At 41.7% G+C, this 21,225-nt stretch overlaps 1 protein-coding gene across 4 annotated transcripts in view; it reads left to right on the plus strand.

Moving 5' to 3' along the window:
* Positions 1–21,225, plus strand: part of rtkna (rhotekin a) — a 53,687-nt gene that overhangs the window by 5,960 nt on the left and 26,502 nt on the right. The window contains exon 1 of one of the 4 annotated variants that reach the window (XM_085425223.1): positions 9,153–10,847. The exons of 2 other annotated variants lie outside the window; for them this stretch is intronic. In XM_085425223.1, the coding sequence (XP_085281349.1) occupies positions 10,752–10,847 (96 nt within the window). In that variant the 5' untranslated portion in view covers positions 9,153–10,751. Of the gene's footprint in view, positions 1–9,152; positions 10,848–21,225 lie in introns of those variants that run through there. One more of the 4 variants, XM_085425225.1, reaches the window with a different exon arrangement.

Here is a 21,225-nt window from a genome sequence, read left to right on the forward strand (position 1 = left end):
GGATACTTTCCCACTCTCCCAGATGGGAAACTTCCTCCATGCATCATCAGAGCTGTCTCACTCAGTTACTACCTCAGTTAGTGAGGTGGATAAAGCTTTTGAGTCAGAGTAACCCAGACCTGTTGCCATACAAGTCCCTTCTTGTCTCCATCCTCTCGTAATATTGGGAAAGAGGGTAATGTTACAATGGAAGGATTTGTGTTCGTCCGTTGTTGTGAACTAAGCTCACGTATATGTGTATGAATGGCTGCGACATGGCATTAAAGAAATATGAAATGAACTAGAATAGGCTCTGAATAAGGTAGTAGAACAACGCTGTGTGATTTCCTCTGGATTGTATGACAGAAATGGTAAATTTAATGGAATGTAGAGCAGGTAAACCCTTTGTTCTGTATCCGTTTGCCAGTCCTTGTTCTTCTAATTCTATCATTCCTAACACCTTCTTTCTCCCAAGAGCCATATTATGTGGGCCACTCCACTGCTTTCGGGCTCAGATCCCCTGATGAAACAGGGAAATGGGTCCATTTTGACACATACTTCAGGGCTAACCCACTTTACTGATCCAGATTCTTTACTTATGGAAAGCCACAGACGATTTGGTTTATGTTCCTTTAGTCTCTGTTTTTTAAATTAAATTTTTTTTATTTTTTATTATTCAGCCAACTTGTTCAGCCAAGCTCAAACACACTGCACAACATCATTTGACTGTCTTATGTTAGAAGTATCTTCTTCCTTCCTTCTAACACAAGACCCCCACTGAGTACAGCTTTGTTAAACATTGACAAAAAGGCACACATGCACACCCAAATTCCAACATGCGGTATCATTTACAGTCCGAGGCACTTGTCGTCAGCCCCTTTTATTACTGAGGGCTTAGAAACATGAGTGGCTTTGTCTCCATGAAGAAAAATGCCATTCTCTGACAAACATGCTGTGCTTGAAATAGAAATCTTTGTAGATGTTGGCGTTTGTATGTCGCGCTTGGAATTTGGGTTTATGAAATTATAAAACCCCCGAGGTTTGAGGTTTCCTACATCTTGTATGGCCCTAGAAGCCAAAGAGGGCAACAGTGAGGGGGAAAAAACTCGCTTTGCACGCTGTGTGGGTTCATTGCAACATTTCATATTCTAACTTTAGCCTGTAACTTCACCAGGGACAAGTCATTAACCTTCAATTCCATACATTCAATAAGGCTGAAGGATATGCGGCATGTCTATGTCAGCCCACTGTGCTACACCTTTTTCTACAGCTCTTTTTGTTCTGGTCTTGTCTTTCATTTCTTTTTCTGCACAAAGAGGCTTATAACCACCTAACATTAATATGAAATAGATAGAGTCAGGGCCTCTCTTTTATACAGGGGAACGCACAGTGAAAGGAATCAATACTGAGAAATGTTCAGAGGGGCAAGCGGGTGTGTTGTGCATGCCCGTTCCTGCACTGATCCAGGCTTTTGTTTTCATTTTGTGTAATCTCACTGAGATACAAAGTGATGTGTTCAAGGTAAATGACCGACTGCACCCTACGGTGAACGGCATGTAATAACCGATAAACTGTGGATGTCTCAGATGTAGGTATTGTGTTGCTCTTTGTACCAAATAATTTAGTGCGGCGTTGGTTCTGAATTCACAGCCGCATCTTAAATTTGTTGCAGCGCAGCCTAATGGGGAGTTCTCTGAATGTTACCGTGGAGAGGAGAGGGCAAAGGGGGCACAAGCGCCAGCGATGTTCTCTGTTTTGTTGATGCCAAGCAGGTGTTTGACTTTATGAGAGCAGATGGTTCTACTATGCATGTCTGCTTTCCCAGCATGCTGCACAGTGTACAAGTCCCTGCCAGCATGCCTGCGTCTTAATGTGTGTGTTTACTGGGCCCAGTGGCAGACGGTGCACTGTCACATATTGTAGTAAGGCTGGGTTTTTTGCTCATGTCTCAGCACTTATTTTCTGTGGTCTGTCCCTGTGTTTTTTCGTTATTGCCTACCTCAAGGAACGAAAGCGATCATTGTAGGTGTTCACTCATGCGGATTTTTGATGTTTAATTATGCATGCCGTCAGATATGAATGATACTCTGAATACCTTTGTGACTATACCATCAAATGTGAGCCGCATTTCGATGTGAAAAAGCACTTGTAGTGTCAATCATATTGCCAAAAAGATATTAGGTAGAGCAGATCGAATGCCAGTTTGCATCGTTTGACAGCAGTAAAATAGGATGGCCAATCAGGGCTTCAAAATGTCATAACAGCACAAAGGAAAAATCAGTCAAAAACTGCCTTAAAAGTATTTCACAGCATGCAGCCATCTGATACACCTTTATAGTAGTGTTCGTGGTTTTGTTGGACTTTTCTTGTACGTCACACTGAAATACACTGCAATCAATCAATCTTGTGATTAATTGTCTAGCCAGAAAATGAACTTTTCTGCTAATTACAGCTTCACAGATGCTATGATGTGCTGTTTTATGTTTCATAGTTAATTTAAGAAAATCAATTGGAGGCATTGTTTGAACAAAAGGGTAATTTGAAGAAGGCACTTAGAGTTTGAAGAATTCTTATGGAAGATTCTGCTACACTGCTCAAAAAAACAGTCAGTTAAACTTCATGGATATTGATCTGGTCAGTTAAGTAGCAGAGGGGGTTGTTAATCAGTTTCAGCTGCTTTGGTGTTATTGCAGTTAACGATGGGTGAAGTCGAACAACAATAGGGCAATCCCCAAAGCAGGAATTGTTTTACAGGTCAAGATTACTGGCATTTGTTCCTACCTCATCTTTTCATTTGACTAGTGTCAGTGTCACTACTTGTAGCATAAGGTGATACCTGGACCCTACAGAGGCTGCACACAATCCTCTAGGACAGAACATCAACATTTGTCATTGCCAGACGGTTTGCTGTGTCTCCCAGCACAATCTAAGAGCATGGAGGAGATTCCAGGAGAGACGGCAGTTGTTCTAGGAGAACTGGACAGGGCCGTAGAAGGTCTTTAACCCATCGGCGTGACTGGTGTCTGCGCCTTTGTGCCAGAAGGACCAGCATGAGCTCGGCCAGAGCTACAAAATAACCTTCAGCAGGCTACTGGTATGAATGTCTCTGACCAGACAATCAGAAACATAATTCATGAGGGTGGCCTGAGGACTAAGCATCCTTTAGTCTTCCCTGTGCTCAATGCCATAGAATACCATAATTGGCAGGTCCATCGCCGACCTCCTGTGCTTTTCACAGATGAGAGCAGATTTATCCTGAGCATATGTAGCAAATGTGAAAGGGCGTGGAGAAGCTGTGGAGAAAGCATCATGTCCAGCATATTTCTTTCCTTAGATTTCTGGCATGTCTTTAAATTCTGTAAGTTGAATGAACCTTTCCCTCAAATTATGTGACATCCTTTTCTTCTTAAAACATAACCCAGTTCATTTCAGTATAGATATCCGGCATGATTGTTTTCCCCATTGACATCTGATGTGCTTCTAAACAGTGTATTTGTTGAAGTTAGGTTAAATTAATACTTCACTAACTGAAGAAAAAGCGCAGTACAAAATCACCGATGTGTATTAAAAAAATTAAACCCAACATGTTGTTGGTTTTACATAAAGGGCACATTATGCATTATTATCTTTCTGTGCCTGTGTCCAAACTCAACCCTCACTGCATAATTCCCCCGAGTACAATGAGCCAGCCAGTCAGAAAACCTAAGAAATGCTAGTGGCTGCAAGATAAATCATTTGCACGGTGTCATGTGAATATGAAAGAAACATTTTTATCAAGAAGTTAATTCCAGTGCTGAAGATTATTTTTTGAATATTCTGAATCGAGGGGGGAATTTATAAACAACGAAGACCTTCAGTTCGTATAAGGTAATGCTGCCTTTCCATACCTTTTTGATTAAAATGCCACATTAGGTCCTCTCCCTCCTCGTTCCAAGCTGGCAAAAGTATTAAACCTAGCATAAAGATGCAGTGTTTGTTTGATTTGTAGTTTCCTGAATGTCTCCTCTGCAGGTGTTTAGTCTTGTATTGTTTCTGCAGATGTTTCAATTAGTGGCTCTTGCTTTGGTTTTTACCCACAAACAAACAGCGCCTTGGCATTAATCAGTGATAAAAATAAGTTTTATAGTCCAGCAGGCATGACCTCATGCCTAATAAAACTACAGGTTTTCAACCTTTTGTTTTTATAATCTTACTGTTTATATTTGGAAATATTGTCCTCTTCTTCTTCTTTTTGAACTTCTCGTGTCTGTGAAAGTCATCTTTGTCACGTCTGGTTTTAGTTGGAAACAAACAGGAGCTTTTTTTACATCCTTTTCCCTTTTTTTGTTGTTCTTGTTTTTTTTTACTTCCCCAGATTAGAGGCTTTTAAGTGCACCACACAGACATCAAAGCTTTTTCACTTCAGGCTGTGTGTAACCATTATTTCTCTGTGAAGTACTCTGTAACTTGCACTGTTAAACAGTGTTTCCCTCGGCGGCACATCTTGCTGTTGCAGCTGCTTAATCTGCAGGGGGAGCCATTGTTCCATTTCACATTGCACAGCTGCTGAGCCGCGTCTTTCCCTTCACAATTTTAAATGTTCACTTTATATTCATGTTACGGTCATGAATACTAATTTTAGAAAATCATTCACATTTTTAAAAAAAAAACGTAAATGAATTGCCTTGGTGTACACATCCTCCCTGAGCCACACACATGTCCTTGTATATTGCACAGCCTGCACCCCTGAGGCAAGAAATCAATTGAGATGAATTTCCTAACGAGAGAGTTCCTCTTTCACTGAGATGTCTGGTCCTTCAGAGTGATGAGATGCTGCAGTCTCCTGTGACCAGCTGAGCTAGCGTTCCTGAAAGTCAGCAATGATTCTGGGGAGCAGCCAAACTGCCGCTGAACTGCTGAACTGTCTCTATAGTCGTCTGTATTAGAGTCTGTTTTTCTTTCACAGCTATCAGTAAAATGGGTGATACTGAGAAATAAGATCAGCCCTCCAACTAAGCACTTAAAACACTCCCTGGCCTTCTACCCTGACTTAGGCAGCCTCCTCGCCCAGATCTTGTATGCTAACCCATGGGTTCGGGTGAAGGCATCCATTACAGTATGGGATTTCCAATGAAAGAAGAATATCTGTTGCGTGATTTGCAGCCGGATGTCTGACTTTTCATCTTCAGCGTTGCACACATCACCACAACATCCCCTTTACCTAACCTTAAAGTAGAAGCTCCATCATTTGGACAGATTTCTTATTAAGTGTATCACACTTCAAGCCGATACACCTAATAACAAGCTAGGCTGTTGTTGCGATTTACAATGTCATTACACCGTCTCTGCGCCTGAGTTATGACTCTGTGGCTGTCGCCGCAGGTTTTTCATGCTCTGTAACTGAGAACTGACCTCTGGAGGGGGTTTCCTTATGAAATGTCTGGTTTCACAGCTCATCACGCACGGCTCTCATCATGTTGAGCAGCGTCTGCCTTAAACTACCCTAACACTGCCAAGTAATTGAAGTCTTGTGATATTCCAGTCTGTTGAGTCAGATATTCTGTTTCTGTGCGCCTGTTCTTACTTTGATCAGAGCATTTTTTCCCCTCACTGTGTGCAATCACAAAATATTTTAATTTTATCTTAATGTAAAACAAAAAAAAACTTCACCTTTGTGACTCTTTGTGTTAAATGTTGGTGTACAGCAGCTGATTTGGTGGTCTGGGAGGTCTTTTATTTTCTCTGTGTGACCAAAAATCTACTTGAACGTGTGAAAAACGTTTGTAACAATCCCGTTTCATTTTAACAACAGTATTTGCGAGCATGATCAAAGGCACTTGTCTAAATTTGGAGACCATTTTTGTTACAACTTGTTTATATCTATTTATGTCTAGATGTGCATTTGTGTATGTAAGCGTGGGTTGCTGTCTGTGTCCCTGTGTGTAATTTAAGCGAGTGGGAGTCGTGGTGGAGTTCAGATTTCAGATTTGGTTTTGATGATAGTCAGACTTCTTTGTTGTGGTTTGGGGCACGGCTGCCTGAGGCCCTCGTGTGGTTCCCTGCCCTGTTCTGCCGCCACACTGTGCCTCAGACCAAAGACAGCATTTAACTTTTTACACATATCGATTTACATAAAGAAATAATCCAGTTACTCATTAATGCTGATTAGAAGTTTAACATTACATTTGTTTGAAAATCACCAGTATGATTATTTTCTTTACACTCTTTTTTTTAATCTCCCTAATATTATTTTATATTTATGGATTGCTGGTCTAAACAATAGGAATACTCTGTGTTCAGATTTGTGGGATCTGCCGATGATGTTTTATTACAACATGTCTTTCTGCTTTTTGACATTTGAAAACATTTGATAAAGGATAGTTACTGAATTTTGGAAAATGTGACATTGTTGCTATTTAACAGACTCTCCCTTTGGACTCCAAGTGAAATTATTTGAGCAATCAGGCTTAACTGGTAAATCTGTTGATTAAAAACCTGTCTGATACACAGAATGCTACGTTTCCTGTGCCTGTAGTTTCCAAATTACTGTTGCAGAGAGGAAAGCATGCTAACATGCCATATTTGCTGATCATTTTGACCAAATGATGCGAAAGCAAAAGTGAAGGGACAGTGAAGGTGATAAAATTTTAAAAATGTGTATGAAAGTCTAAAATAAGGGTAAAAGGTCACTCCTGGGTGAAACCTGGTTGTTTTGAATTGTGCCACCAAACCCAGCCCTTTCTGTCATTTATGCATGTGGAAGGTTTTTAAAGATTAAAACAATAATAAATCCGTCTTTAAGCCAAAGTACTTTTTTTTCCAACGTATACATGCACACTGCCGTTTTGCATTGTTATGTTTTTCTAACATAACAAAGTGTCTCCAGTATGTCTGTCCAACACAATAACATCAACCTCTTGTTTCTTTTCTTTCTCGCTAAATTGAAAAGCACCTCTGACTTCAGATTTACAGATGGGTGTCATGTTAAAGTGGAGAAAAAGACTTGTCCAAGTTGCACAGTTAAATTCTAAAAGAACAGCCCCACCATTGTTGTTTCGGCTAGATTCATGTATGCTAACCCAAGCAGTTGTGTCCCGAGCAGTTGCAGTGCTGACGGACAGTTTCTGTATATTATACAGCCAAGCGCCCAATAAAACCAGTTTGTGTTACATGTTGATGTGTCTCTGCTGTCAGACAGCCGAACAAGTAAAAAACAGTGGCTGAACCATGCCCATTAAAACGCCTGTTAACTAGCTCTCACCTACTGCCATTTTCCAAGCTGCTGCTCTTTTATTCTAAATCCTGATTTGAATCCTGTTTGCCAAGTCACCACTCACTAAAGTTAAAAACAACAGCTGTGCTGTGGTTTTGACTATATTTACACAATATGTTGGAAGCGACAGAATCTTTCATTCAGGTCTGTTTCCTCTGTGGTCATCTGAACGTGCTGCTGCTGTGCTCTGTCACTCACAGACGTGAAGCTGAACGGACCGTGGGCAGCAGCACTTCTGCTGGAATTAGAACTACAGACAGTGAAACAGCCTGTTTGGAGCAGAGCTAAAATCAGGTTTATTATAGGCCTGGCAGAATGAAGGATCTGTCTGGTATCCTGAGCTGAAACTTGAAGTGCACATTGTGGAGATATGTGGGGCAATCTTATAACTTGTTAAAGCAGGTATAACAGCTTTTCATCCATCCATCTTTCGGAATTGTTTTTCCAACGTGAGGTAAGAGGCTGGGCACATTCTGGACAGGCTGCTGGTCCATCACAGGGCACAGGGCAGGTATAATATTTCCTGTTTAATGTTGTTTGGCAGAGCACCACCAGGTCACTCTGTGCTTTGACTCCAGTGTGTTTTCCTCCAGCCGATTAGGTGTACAGACAGGAAGTTTTCCATATTCCTCCACACTTCCTTTCAGGAACAACAGAGGCACCGGGTATTGTCTTTAGAGAGGTTCAACCCTCTGTGATTCTATTATGCAAGGTTCAGTGTGTGTGTGTGTGTGTGTGTGTGTGTGTGTGTGTGTGTGTGTGTGTGTGTGTGTGTGTGTGTGTGTGTGTGTGTGTGTGTGTGTGTCTTCTCTGTTTTCATTAAACCTCAGAGTTGGTGAGGGATTAACTGGTTGTGTAATACATTGGCTCCCTCATAGCAGCCAATTAGCACATCTGGCCCTGCTTCAGTCAGAAGAACAGTCACTGCTAATGCAACAGTCAATCAGGTAACTGCTATTTAACATCGCAAAATCGGTCAGGCCCAAAGGTGTCAGGCTTCTACACATCCCTCTAATCAGCTGTCTCTGGCTAGCTGAGTTTGCCCTATTCTCAGTGGCTTCGGGCCAAGATGCAGTGTTTGAGCTGGTTAAACCGCCTGTCAGTATGCCCTGTCATTGAGATAATAGCTGTTTTCTGTCTGTTTTTGTTCAGCCTCTAGGCATTTGTCATAATATGTAAGTCTTTGTGGTTTACTGCAGGGAGATTTACCTGCAGCCAGTTCTGCCTCGGGGAACTGCTGCTGTTGTAATGGAGCTTAAGGACAAACTAAATAGATTAAGTGATATTGGAGTAGTTTATATATTTTATATTGATTTTATCTTTTGTTGTTTGTTCATTCTTTAAAAAAAACATAAAGATAAGATAAGCTGACTTATTAAGTTTGTTTCAGCCCAGGTTAGTACAATAGTACAGAGTTCAGCATATTTCTGAGGTCTTGTTGGATTAACATTTTTCCATTTCAGCAGCATGCCAGGTCACCTTTCACAGAGGATCGGGTGCATGTGATTTTAGATTCTGAGTGATTTATGTATCCAGTCAGACGCACACACGCTCACACAGAGAGATGCCAAAAAGCACCTCTTTGCATTTTAACTCAACTATTTCTTTTTCCACCCCCGGAACAATAAATCTCCTGTCTTACTGCATATGTTGGTATCTGCAGCAGATTAGCCGGCTGATTTGAACTCTAAGGGTGGAGGCTTTTCTTGGGGAAATGACCTGGCTTACTGCTGGCGCCCCTGGCTCTGCCTCTTTGAGGTGAAAGGGCTTAATCAGCGCTTTTGTTTTCACTGTTTGCATGTGTTCACAAGTTTAGGAGACATGCTCCAGGGTGATGGAGTTCCATATGGACATGTGTGTAGAGAAGAGTCATCCCAAATATCTTGTAAAACTGAGGAATGTGGTGGGAAAACATCCTGTCACTATGTCATGTAACTTTGTTTTAAGGGATGATCTGACTAATGATGAATCCTTTCTGGTGACCTCTGACTCACCTCAGTGTTAAAGAGCAGAAGAATTTGTGTCCTTTTAATTAATGTGTCTGAGTGAGTAAGTAGCCTGCAACGTAACGCCGGTTTCCTGTTGAGGGGTCGGCTTGTGGTTTGCTCAGCACAAGGAAGGATACACGCATCACAACAGCGCGGGCATGAGCGCACTGGAGAGGAGACTGGGGTGACTTTTGTTTTTTCTTCCACACCGTATTTTGTGTGGAGCAGATTCCGATTGACTGTAAACAGTTTTTCCCAGACATAAACGCAACCATCAGGGGAATTTGTGGCTGAAATTCACATGGAGTGAAACTTTGGGATTCTCTCTGTTGAGAACACAGGAAACTGCAGCCAGCTGTGATCTTTGGAAAGGAGACCGACTTCTGGCGTGGAAAGAAGCGCTTTATTTTCAAAGTAGGGAATATTCTCGCTTTGATAAGGACCCCCACACGCAAAAAAAATGACTTGAAGAACCAAAAATATTTGTTGGATATTTTAAGAATTTCCTGGAGAGTTAACAGTTGTCCACTGATACATGAAAGGTTTGCGCAGTCTGTTTTCAAAGCAGGTCTTTTTGAACTGTGCTCACGCGTGTGACCCTGATCTATGTATATTGAGCGACTCTTTTGGGATACGTGATATTTTTTTTAAAAAGTTAATCGTACAAAATGAGTCAAATATGAGTATTTCCACTGTTTAAATGTTTCCTGAAGCACCTCTTCTTGAATTAAGCCGGTTTTCTGTGATATTTCGGTGTACATTCCCACTCTTACTCCACTCTGACACTGTAATTCTCCATTTATTATCAGGCTGTTAAGATGAACAAAGCTCTCCGCCCCGCTGTGCTTGCGTGCTGGTGCGGTATTTGCTTTATGTTTGTGTTTGCTTTATGGGCGTGAGTTCTGCTTTGGCAGTCTCTCTCTCTCTCTCTCCTCCGTTTCTTATTTTTTAAGAGTTATTATCAACACCAGAGGCGCGTCGTAGGGGTTAATTTAGCGCCGAGTTGGGCAGCGTGAGGGCGCACACAGTGGAGTAGTTGTGCCTATCATTCCCGCAGAGGCGATGCCCTTTTGTGGAAAGGTCTCTTGTCAAAGAGGACAGACGGCGTTCACAGTCGGGACACAGAGACACAAAGAGAACAATTGCATTTTAAAAGCCTCCATTCTTTTCCAGCTGCCGCTGGGTGTTGACTGTGGGTGTTTGAGAGGATCGTTGTCGCCCGGAGAGAAAAAGTACAGAAGAAGAATACGCGCCGTGAACGAGTTGGGGGAATTTTATGGACAGGGTTGCTACAGTGCAGTCGATGCTGTCATGCACTCCACCTCTTGTCTGCTTTCCCGGTCCTACTAGGCTTGTTTTGGATGCGGAGAGGAACTTTTACGCGTTGTTTTACGCACTGATTTCTTTCTTAATCATTGACGACTGAACAGGACACTGCCATAATGAACTCAGTGTCCCCGGTTCCTGCGGGGTAGGGGTCTGAACTCAACAACTTCAAAAGGAAGTCAATCTTTTCGTTACCTGCCTAAAGGATGCCAGTTGATAAGCACGCAAACATGGAGGAAAAACTGTGGATACTGGAAGATCTCAATATGATGTACATTCGTCAGATTGCGCTCAGTTTGCAGGTAAAAGAGCAGATTTAATTTTGTTATGGGCAATCGCCTCTGTCTGACTTTTGCAAGCTTGTTTTATGTTTGTTGCTGGCATTGCTGTGTCTAGTTTACAGCATTTCAAAGTTGGGTATGTTAGCAAAAGTGTTTTGTTTTGGGGGTTTTTTTAATTAATTTTTGTGTCCCGATTGATCAACTGTGAGCACAACCAGTTTGGCCGATAAATGAAATTCTACTTTCAAATATGTGCTCCCCAAAGTACAGTGCATCCTCTGTCTGCAGTCTGCAGCTGTTGCAAAGTTTACAGAGGGGTTGTTTGAGGAATCTTTCTATGTGACAAACAAGTTGCACTGACGCTGGTGCGGGCTCTTCTTTTTACAGATGGCAAAGCTCTTACTGACAGCAAACAGAAAACAACACTGCATGCCATCCATCTCTCCCTCAGTGTCTCCCCTCCCAACTGGGGTTCACACACAGTCCACAGCTGCACATGTGGGCCTCACAAGTCCCTGTGGGAGTGTGCATGCATGTCTGTATGTGAGAAAGAGTGTGCTATTGTGCTCCGAGTAAGACACAGAAGGGAATCAATCCGTTTAATTTGACAAAAGCTTTATTGAGCATGCACTATCTAACCTCCGTCCTTTTGCAAATCACCACTGTCTTTGTTCCTCTTTCCTTTTTGGAGGAAATACCTGAAGAATGAGTGCTTCATTCAATAGAGTTAAAAGGCAGAAGAGACATATGGCCATTGGAAATGCTACAGGAATGTCAAAGAGATATTCTAATATTCTTTCTTTTCTGTCTGTATAAGCTGAAAAAAATATTGCCTGTCTGTGCTGCAGCTGTGTCAGAGGTTTCAAAAGCAGAGAGTTTGTTTCTCACCATGTCAACAGAACTCTAGTCCAAAAAGTCTTACACTGTGTGACATGGAAGCAATATAAGAGGTGATATTACTCATGCTGTGTTGTACCTGCAAGCATTTGGCATTGTTTTTGAATTTGAAGTGTTTCTTTGTTTGTGTACCCATGCCAAGTGCCACAGAGCATGCCAGGTGTCTGGCTTTTCATCACATAAGGGAAGAAGCTATGAAGTCATGGAGACTGCTGCCAACTCCAGGTTAAGTGAGGCCTGGTATATTCTTTTTTTCTAGGATGCTTTGGTTTTTCTGACTCTTGAACTGTCTTTGAATGTATCATTCAATTTGCTCAAGAATATCTTTATAGTATGTGTGCCTAAAAATAGCTACACAAGTTCTTAATGACAACGTGATCAAACACTAATCAGGGTGTTAGTTGCTGCTACAGAGGCTCTTTTGATGAAGAATGCTGTTTACTGCTTGGACATAGACCAGAAAATGGTGCGTTGTCTGAGTATTAAATCTAAGGCATTACTGTGGAATGTAGATAACGAGGAGTTTCTGTCTCAAGATCTTTGTGCTTGTAAGCATTGAGCCGTCTCGGTTCCAGTTTAATTTTTGTAAATGCAATTACAAGGGTAGACGTGTGCAATAACAAGATGATGGCCTCTAATTCAGTCATGTGGGAAAGTTTTCTTGTTGCTTCCCCTGCTTCACAGGGAGTTCAAAGGTGAAGTGTCAGCTGCAGAGAGGCTTTACTCTGCATTAACCTGTGGGAATTTCAGTGTGGTGGATGGCCTTGCTCCATACTTTTGACTGGTAAACACTCAGTTGTTTGCTCAAATGCTCATTCATTCACCCGCCCCCCTGCCACAATTTCTTCTGTGCCTGGGTGGTTTTATGAAACAAGGATTCTTTGACTGAGCTGCACTGCATGGCCCACACTGACTGCAATTTCAGCTAGCTATGGATGTTTTTTGCTCCAGGGTCTTTCATAAGTGTCCTTTAGGATCATCAGAGCTTGCAGTTATTACATGTGAGCCCTTTTCTCCTCCATGTGATTTTTTTTCTCCCCTGCGGCAACATAACTTATATGTACAACATATCTGAGGGATGTAGAGGTAGTCCTTCTTTGTTATAGATTTTCTTCACTGATTATTTCAGAAGAGAAGAGAGCATTTCAAAAGAAAAAATTAAGGAGATTGCACATAGGTGTACTGAGGCGCTGAGGCATTATTCAAGCATTTATAATTGTAGAGTTAGGAGGGAGGAAGGAACATTTATTTTCAAGCTCAGTAGGATGCAACATTTCTCCTCTTCATGTTTTTACAAGTCTGTTAGAGTAGCTGTTGCTACATTCGTGGTTCAGATGTTTTCAATATTCTGTCTCTTTTATGAGGCCATACCATAGTTGTGGTAGTTTCTTCTTTAGCTCTACATACATGTTAAAAGCATTTGCGTTGCAGGATGCAGGATTTACCCCAAAGGAGACATAGCTGATAGGAAAACAGGAAATGGTCATGAGTAGTTATTGTTTCCCACCAGGAGAGACAACATGATGTCATCGAACCCATTGACATTACTGGTCATATATCCCCCATACTAAGCCGGATATAACTTTTTTTTTCTTATTTACTTCATACTGATTGCTAGTTTCTGGTCTACTTCTTCTTCTGAGTTGCAGAGTTAAATGGTGACATTTGCAACTATTCTTCTGAGGTCTTGTTTTTTTGCTCAAGTTGCAAAATGAGGATTTGTGCACAGCGCTTTAGCCTGTAGGTCAGTCATTGTTTAGGAAAATACAATTCTTTCTCTGTGTTTGTTGTCTTCCTGCTGCTTTTCATGCCCGTGATGTCGTCTGATTAAAGAATAATGAGATTCTCTTTTTCTGGATTCTGCCACAGTTGTTAGATATGTTGATATGATGACCCAGCATCATTTGCTGAACATGAGGAGAGCACAAACTGGAAGCGTAGACAAGTAAAGTCAAAAACAGCTGCTGAAGAGCAGCAGTGACTTTAGTCATGCAGTCATGGTCAGTCATCTCTAACCCCGGTTAACTGTGAGCTCATATTGGGGGTGGTGGGGGGTCATATGGGAGTTTCTCTCTGCCTTACCCGAGAGTCGTATTCGATTGGTCACACGCTCCCAAAACCTAAACTTAGCTGAGGCCATGCCTCAGATATTTTTACAGATTCTGGACTCTGCCATAAATATCCGTCGACTCATATTCACGTCTCTTCGTCTGTTCATCTGTCCCCTTGTGTGCATGTTGTCATGTGCTTGAGAACATGCTTCAGTTATATAACCACACACACAGACACACAAAGTGTGCGCTCCGGTAGCAGAAATTTCTTAGCTCCGAGCCCTTTAGACCCCACCAATGCCATTTCTAAATGGAGGCGGTGTTGGAGGGGCAAAGGCCAGACTGATAGCAGTTAATCCGTATCTGCCTTGGGACAGTAAACCAGTATCTTGGGCCCTGTAACTGGAGGGTTTGATGCGCCAATGACGAATGCGTAGCAAGAGCAAAGGTTAATCTTTTTTTCTTTTTTTTTTAATGGACAGAAATGGTGCAGATTTAGTCATTCCACTGGTGTCCCTAGACTATAGTTTTTGCTATTTAATGTTTTTTTTTCTGTTGTTATTCTCCTTCATCTTGTTGTTGTGTTTCTGATCTATATTCATTTTCACCATGAATTTAATCACTATATGTTTCATTCATCCTTTTGTCTAATGAATTTCAGCATTCAAGCCCACCATACCCCGCTAATGAAGCACCTAGTCAGTAGATGAAGTCTGCATGCGCGTGCATCTGTAGGTGCGCACGTCTGTTGGTTCAGCCGGGAGGCTCATAGCCTGTGTTACAGCAGACACAAGTGGAACGTATGCTAAAGCTAACAGCACTTGTTCACTTTTGATACAGGATACACAAGTCAAGTCTCAGCCAAAACACATTCCTCTGCAACAGACCACTTGATTGCGCTCCACTGCTTGCTGTGTGTGTATCTTTGTGCTTCTAAGAATGTGTGTAAGTAAATATTTGCAAAGAGTAATGATCCACTACTGTGAGCTATTTAATCTTTTATTTGATTAGAGACCTTTGGTTTAATGCCCTGGATTTCAGTGTCAGTGTAAGTTGTTATTTAGCTGTTTTCATTTGATCTGAATTAAGATGAAAGGTGTTGAAGCGATTTTCTACAACCTCAAATGGGTGGAAATAGCCGCACTTATTTACTTATAAGAATCATGTATATGTGTTTTAGCCTGATTGCTGTGTGTTTTTGACTTCTGTGCCATGGATTACTACAGTACCTTCCAGTTCTTTCAGTGCTGTATGCCAAAAGCAAGCACAGTGTGTAGGAGCTAGAGGAGAAAGGGGGCTTTGTATCACATCACACACACACACCCATTTCTTCCCACCGAGCCCTCTTCTTTCTTGGAACAGCACGTCTAGGTCCTTACTCACGGCCATCCAGCTAACGTCAATCCTGCTGACTGCAGTCCAAATCAGGTGGCTCCCCTCCTCACGCTTGCACCCCAACATTCCCTGTCCCCCATGGTTATTACCACAGTGCTGTGTACCTCAGTCCTCACCCCAGGCATCGCCCATTCAGCGGTTAGTAGGAACAGAACAGGTCTGAATAGGCGCTCTGTGCGAGCAGGAACCAGTTAGATGCTGGAGCCTGAGCCAGCTTCCTTTGAAAAACAGCAGGCATGAGCCAGGAGAGTGAGAAGCAGAAAACAACATGCCAAAAGGTGTTGTTATTGGAACATCGACCTGCCTCCCTGCATCTTTCAAGCCTGCCTCATTTTGTCATTCACTTTCCTATCCCTGCTATTTGTCTCCGAAGCTATTGGATAGCCTCACTCTGTCTGCGCAACCGCCTCAGCTTATGTCGCTTTGTTTTCCCCCACGTTGTGTTTTATCTAGCCCTCAAGCTTCACCTTTCTTTAATCCTCCAAAGAAAATTGGAGCTTCTTGAACTTGCCACTACAGGCATGATTCAAGCCTGCAGACTGGATTTGAATCTCTGCTTGACTTTTTGTGCATTCAAGCTCACAAGTCAGTGTCAAGCGTAGGAATTTAAAATGGTGTGTTCCATTTGTAAAATGTGAAATTAAAAACATCTGAGCGTGCCGGGGCTGGTGGCGCAGGCTGGTGGCGCAGGCTGGTTATCAGATGGTGGGAGCATACGTTGCGTTAAAAAAGAATATTTGGTTGTGTGTTTAATTAAGCCTGTAGATGTTGCTTTTGTGTTTGCATCCATATGGATACAATTTAAGCTTGCGAGACGAAGTCTGCATGGTGTTCATTATTGTGTGGAAGTTTATGAGTCTTGCAGACCATTTATTTTATGTCTTTGATGAGGTTTATGTACTGTATGTGTGGGATCTTTGCAGTGTGGATGATTGTGTTCAGTTTATTTATCTCCATCGTGTGCATCGCTGTTTTTTGATCTTTGATTGTCTTAAAATTGCTTGCATGCAATAGGAGCTCCATCAAACAGGTGGAAGCTTAACGTGATGGAGAACAAGTATGAACAGTTACCCCCATTAAACCAATCCATTACCCAGTGTGAATTCCCCTGCAGAAAGCATGACTAGCATCACTAATATACAACCCTTAAAGATGTCTCTTCAGGAGCAGCATGAGTTTGTGTCCCTGTGTTTCTACAGCAGTCCAAAGTGCCTAATTGAATCACTACTAACTGCAGGATGCTTTGCCACTGAGTTGCAGCATGCTTCTGAAGCGGTGTCGCTGGTGGGTGTCTGTGTTTGGCAGGTGGAACAACTCTGTCAGCATTTGCAGAGCTGCTGTCTGACCATCTGACAGTTCTGTCTTCATCAAGGACAAGAGGGATCTATTTAGCACTCTGATTTTCACATCATCTGTGAGACCTAGTATAATAGATTGTGGCTTGGCTGCTTTATTGTTAATGTTTGACTCATACAAATGTAAAATGACAGAAAGCAACCTGGCCAGCTTGTGTTTTATGCAGCTTGTCTCGGTTCTGTGGGTAGACGATGAATGGCTCTGCTGTAAAGGGAAACCTAAAGGCATAGGGGAATTCCAGGGTTTGGAGGCGGGACACAGCAGAAGCTGGGGCTTAAGACTGAGGTAGATCTGAGGGCCAAGGCTGCTGAATGGGGCCTCTTGTTGTGGTAGAGGGGTGTTGATTGGCATGGCGGAACTGTATGCCTCCCCCAGCCACGTCCCACACAAACTCTACTAGATCAAAAAAAAAGCACAGTGTCTCATCATGATGATCTCACTGGAAGAAACTCTCCAGCTAGATGATGTCATGCTACTGTTTTGTAGTTGGGGTCAAAAGCTCAGGGTGATAATAGGAGGGTGTGTGTGTTGGATGGGTGTATATACTCCTGCTGGATGAATTTGACTGGAGCTGTTGTTCTAAAATCTTTGGTTTTAATCTCTTTCCTTCCTGCTTACACGTACACATATGCATACAGTTGTGATCAAAGCTTTACATCCGCTCATCATGGGCATGAATATCATGGTAATTTGGGGCTTTTAATGATTTCTTTCAACCGTTCTTGTTCTAGGGTGAATGATTGCACAGCATGCATTTTTAATGACTTTAAACCAAAATTGGGTGCACACGGTTGGATTTATTTGGGATTTTCTCTAATCTGCACAGGGTGAAATGTATACATACACTTGCACTAATATTTTGTTAAATGTCACTTAGCACGTCACACCTCGACCAGATGCTTTTGGTAGCCATCAGCAAGCTTCCATCATGCTACCACCACCATGCTTGACAGGTTGTACCACGGTACAGTGTTCCTCTTAGTTAACTGCGATGTTAAACTCACTTCACTGTGGACGGTGACACTGATGTCACAGGGACGGCTTTGATCACCAACTGCGAGGACATCAGCTGTGTGTGTTGTTATAGGCAGGTAATGAGTTTCCATATGTCACAATATCTGTTTCCAATCTTATCTTCTTTAGGAGATGAAAAGGTTAATCTAGCTTATCCTCACCAGGACTAAGAAGGTGGAGAGGGATTCTTATTGGCTCTGTAGAGGAGCATGTCTCAGTATTATTGGCTGAGACAGATAGTTAACTCTGCCGAAGACGCCGCCTAAACCAGTCTTTTCTGAAGCACTGTGTCATGGGTCAGCACGTCCCCATGCACAGACGGCCACTGGGTTATTACACAACTACACGAGTCAGTTCACTGAGGCGCTATTTCAGGCCCATAACAACACACACAGCTGATGTCCTCACAGTTGGTGACCAAAGCTGTGAAATCCATGAAGATTGACAGCGAGTGTATATATAACTGAATGCGATCACTGTTGATGCAACTTGCATAATATTCCAGGCAGCGTGTTTTATCACGCTGGCTGTTAGATTTCTGGTGTTTTAGTGATAATGAATGTCAGGGTCAATATTTTTATGTCTTTAGCAAAATAATAATTTAAATAACATTTTATATAACTCAGATTTACAGACTGCTGAAGCTCCACATAACTGTTACAGCTGTATTTAAGATACACAGTCATGAAAGATGAATAAATGCCACCTCTCATTTTATCTGTGTCTTTTGAAACTTCTGACAAATTAAGAAAAGGAAATGAAATATCAATTTTCATATATGCAGCTTTAATTTATATATATTTGGTCTACATCTGGCATTTATGTGAAAGCATATGTCTGACTCTATATATATCTATCAGGTTTTTCAGGAAAGAAAAATATCACACTGAACATGTAAAGGTCTCAAACTTTCATACAGCCATACAGTGCCTGAGGCAGCCTGACACTGGGAGCAGATCAATGACCCCGTTTGTCTCTAGAGGTTGTCGTGTTCTCTTAAGGCCAGCAGGGGTCTTGTAGGCTCACCATCTTGAAAACAGAAGTTGGTTAATTCCCTGCTATATTTTAAAAAAAAAAAAGGTTTGGGATTCATTTATCATGCTTGATTTCTCTAATAAACTAAAACTTAACCTAATAAAGCTGTGATTTTGATTTAGGTAGAATAGAGCAAAAGCAGCAGTTTCTATTTCAAAGTTGTGTATGCTACAGTTTAGTTTAAGTTACACGAACAGTAGTATTTGGGTAAATGATAGACTATAAGGACTGTGACACAGCAAAGCAAACAATCATCTAACTTACTAATAACTTAATTTTTTTTGTGACTACTGGTACTGTGCAATAAAGAAATCAGAGCTTATTCGTGGGGTTGGATGTTGTGGGTTAGTCTATGTAAAACTGCCTCAACCATCATTTAATATCCTTTTTTGTTTTTCATATACTATCCGTCCTTTAAGCCATGATTGTAATTAAGATTTCATTCTAGTTCAAGCTGATGAAAAGATTGCAAATCAATCTGAGAACGTCCAGAAAATTGCTCTTAGATTGCTCTTAAATTAGATGCACGACTATAAAAGGCTCTCGGCAGAAAGGAAAGGAGCTGAGGACATACAGTAACGGCAGAAAGGAAGGGAAATACTTGTTTGGGGATGAGGGCTGTTGTTATAGAGTCAATAGGAAGTGCTTGAATCACAGAGGGAGAGAGCTGAGGAGGCCAGTCTGGCTCGAGGAATTTCCTCTCATCCTGTGAAATGCAGCGTAATGACACAAATGCTATCATTCATTCGGCTGGTCCGTCTGAGTTATGCAACATTAAAAAGCTGAACCTGACCCTGTGAGCATCCTATCTTTTGCCATACTCAGTGTATGTACTGCCATTTGCTAAACATGCACAGTTTAACCTTTTTCTTAATTTTTTTTTTATGTGTTAAATCTTTGCATCATTGTTTTGGTGCTGGTACTCATGTTTGTTGTTCCCTTTCAACTGCGAGTGAAAATTTGCCCCAGACAGCAACTTTTAAGGCTGGCTCCTGCGCAGCTAGTTGCTGATTAAATCTTAATCTGATTAACTGTGGGATATTTACAGCTCTGAGTGTTACGCTATCAAGGCTCATCTTGTTTTTGTTGCACGAGACTAAACTCACAGAGAGATGAGAGGACTGGAGGCAAATTTTAAGTACAGTATGGGTATGGTCACATATTTGTTTGGTACGTGGTGCATTCGGCTTTTGTGGGGGTGTCCTCTGCTCCCACAGCAAATGTCCTCAGCTAGAGCTAAAAAGCTGTAGTCCCCCATCCAGATGCACAGATGCATCATTGCCCTGTTGGAATGGACTTTGTTGCTCTATTGCTATTAGCCAAGACTGCCCACAGACTGACTCTCTCTTCCTCCATCCCAATCCTCCTACATGTCATCTGCTGCATCTTCTGACTGCATGCCTCATTCCACTTCTCAGCCCTCCCACAAATAACACATAACAAAACAACTGTGTTTTTTTGTCTTCATTCCCCGAGACTGTATCCAATCCACTGCTCTGGCATCTCGGAAAATATTAAAACAAAACTAGGGCCACTTTTGATGATCTCTGTTTATTTCCTGCAGATATACAGTTTCATAATATCCTCCTTGTGTTTTAACAAATAAAAAACATCCTGAACGTTCTATTATTAGTTTAGCAGCGTGGATTTCCTGGAGCCTAACTCAGTAGTTAGCCGATGCACCCTCGCTTTATTCCCACACCTAATTCTTGCTGGACTCATCTGTGTTTTCCATTTCCGTCGGCCCACAAATCACTCTCATATATCATCAGCTGACAAGGTGATGCGCTCCGCTGCTCCACAACTTCCCAGAGTGCCTGCATGGGTTAAGCAATGAGCAAAGGCAGTGGCAGGCATGCAAAGACAAAATGCAGAGGGAGAACCATACTTGTTTTTTTTTAGTTTGTCCAAATTGATAAATTGCTCTGTCAGTGGAGTTACACATGCATGTCTGCTTGTGTTGGCTGCCAGCTAATGTTATTTTATCCACATTGTGATGTCTTTATTGAAAAATTCAAGCTACAGTTAAGATTAAGCAGCTCATTAGTGCAATAATTTATGGTATGCTAGTAGTAGAGTGTCTGTAGTACATTTTTTTTTAATACTAAATAGTATTGCATAATGTTCTAATAGCATACATAAATGTGACTGTGCCTCTTATCAGAGAGTGACCTGCTGCATATAAATGAAATTCATTCCATTTATATGCTGAACTAAAAAGGCTGCATTTGTCAGTATGTCTCAGCTCTGTGGAGGTTTTGCAGCAGCAGTTTCGTGCCCTCGAAATCTTTGCAAGCAGTTCATAAAATAAAACAAAGGATTTGTGTGACTTTTTCCTTTATTCTGCTTTCTTGAAAAATCTGTTATTAATGTATCCTGACTCTTATAACCACTCACTATTTGAATTGCTGAAGCAAGGACATGAGAGAAGATGGATGTTTTGTCTGTGCTGTGCAACAGTCCAAAACAGCATATTGACAGTGCTTGTGAAAAAAAAAAAAGTTGAGTCATAACTTAAAAGAGAAAAAATCTCTTTGCCACCGTGTAGGCGGTGCAGGCACAAAGCAGCCACGTTAGATTTTACGAACACACAACCCACTTTAACTTTTTGGCCAAATTTGGAGCTGCCAAAAAATCCTGCTCTTGTCAGT

Source organism: Rhamphochromis longiceps, linkage group LG12 (genome assembly GCF_057381845.1).
Source record: "Rhamphochromis longiceps isolate RC_006_pf linkage group LG12, R_longiceps_female_GT1.1, whole genome shotgun sequence".
Taxonomy (NCBI): Eukaryota; Metazoa; Chordata; class Actinopteri; order Cichliformes; family Cichlidae; genus Rhamphochromis; species Rhamphochromis longiceps.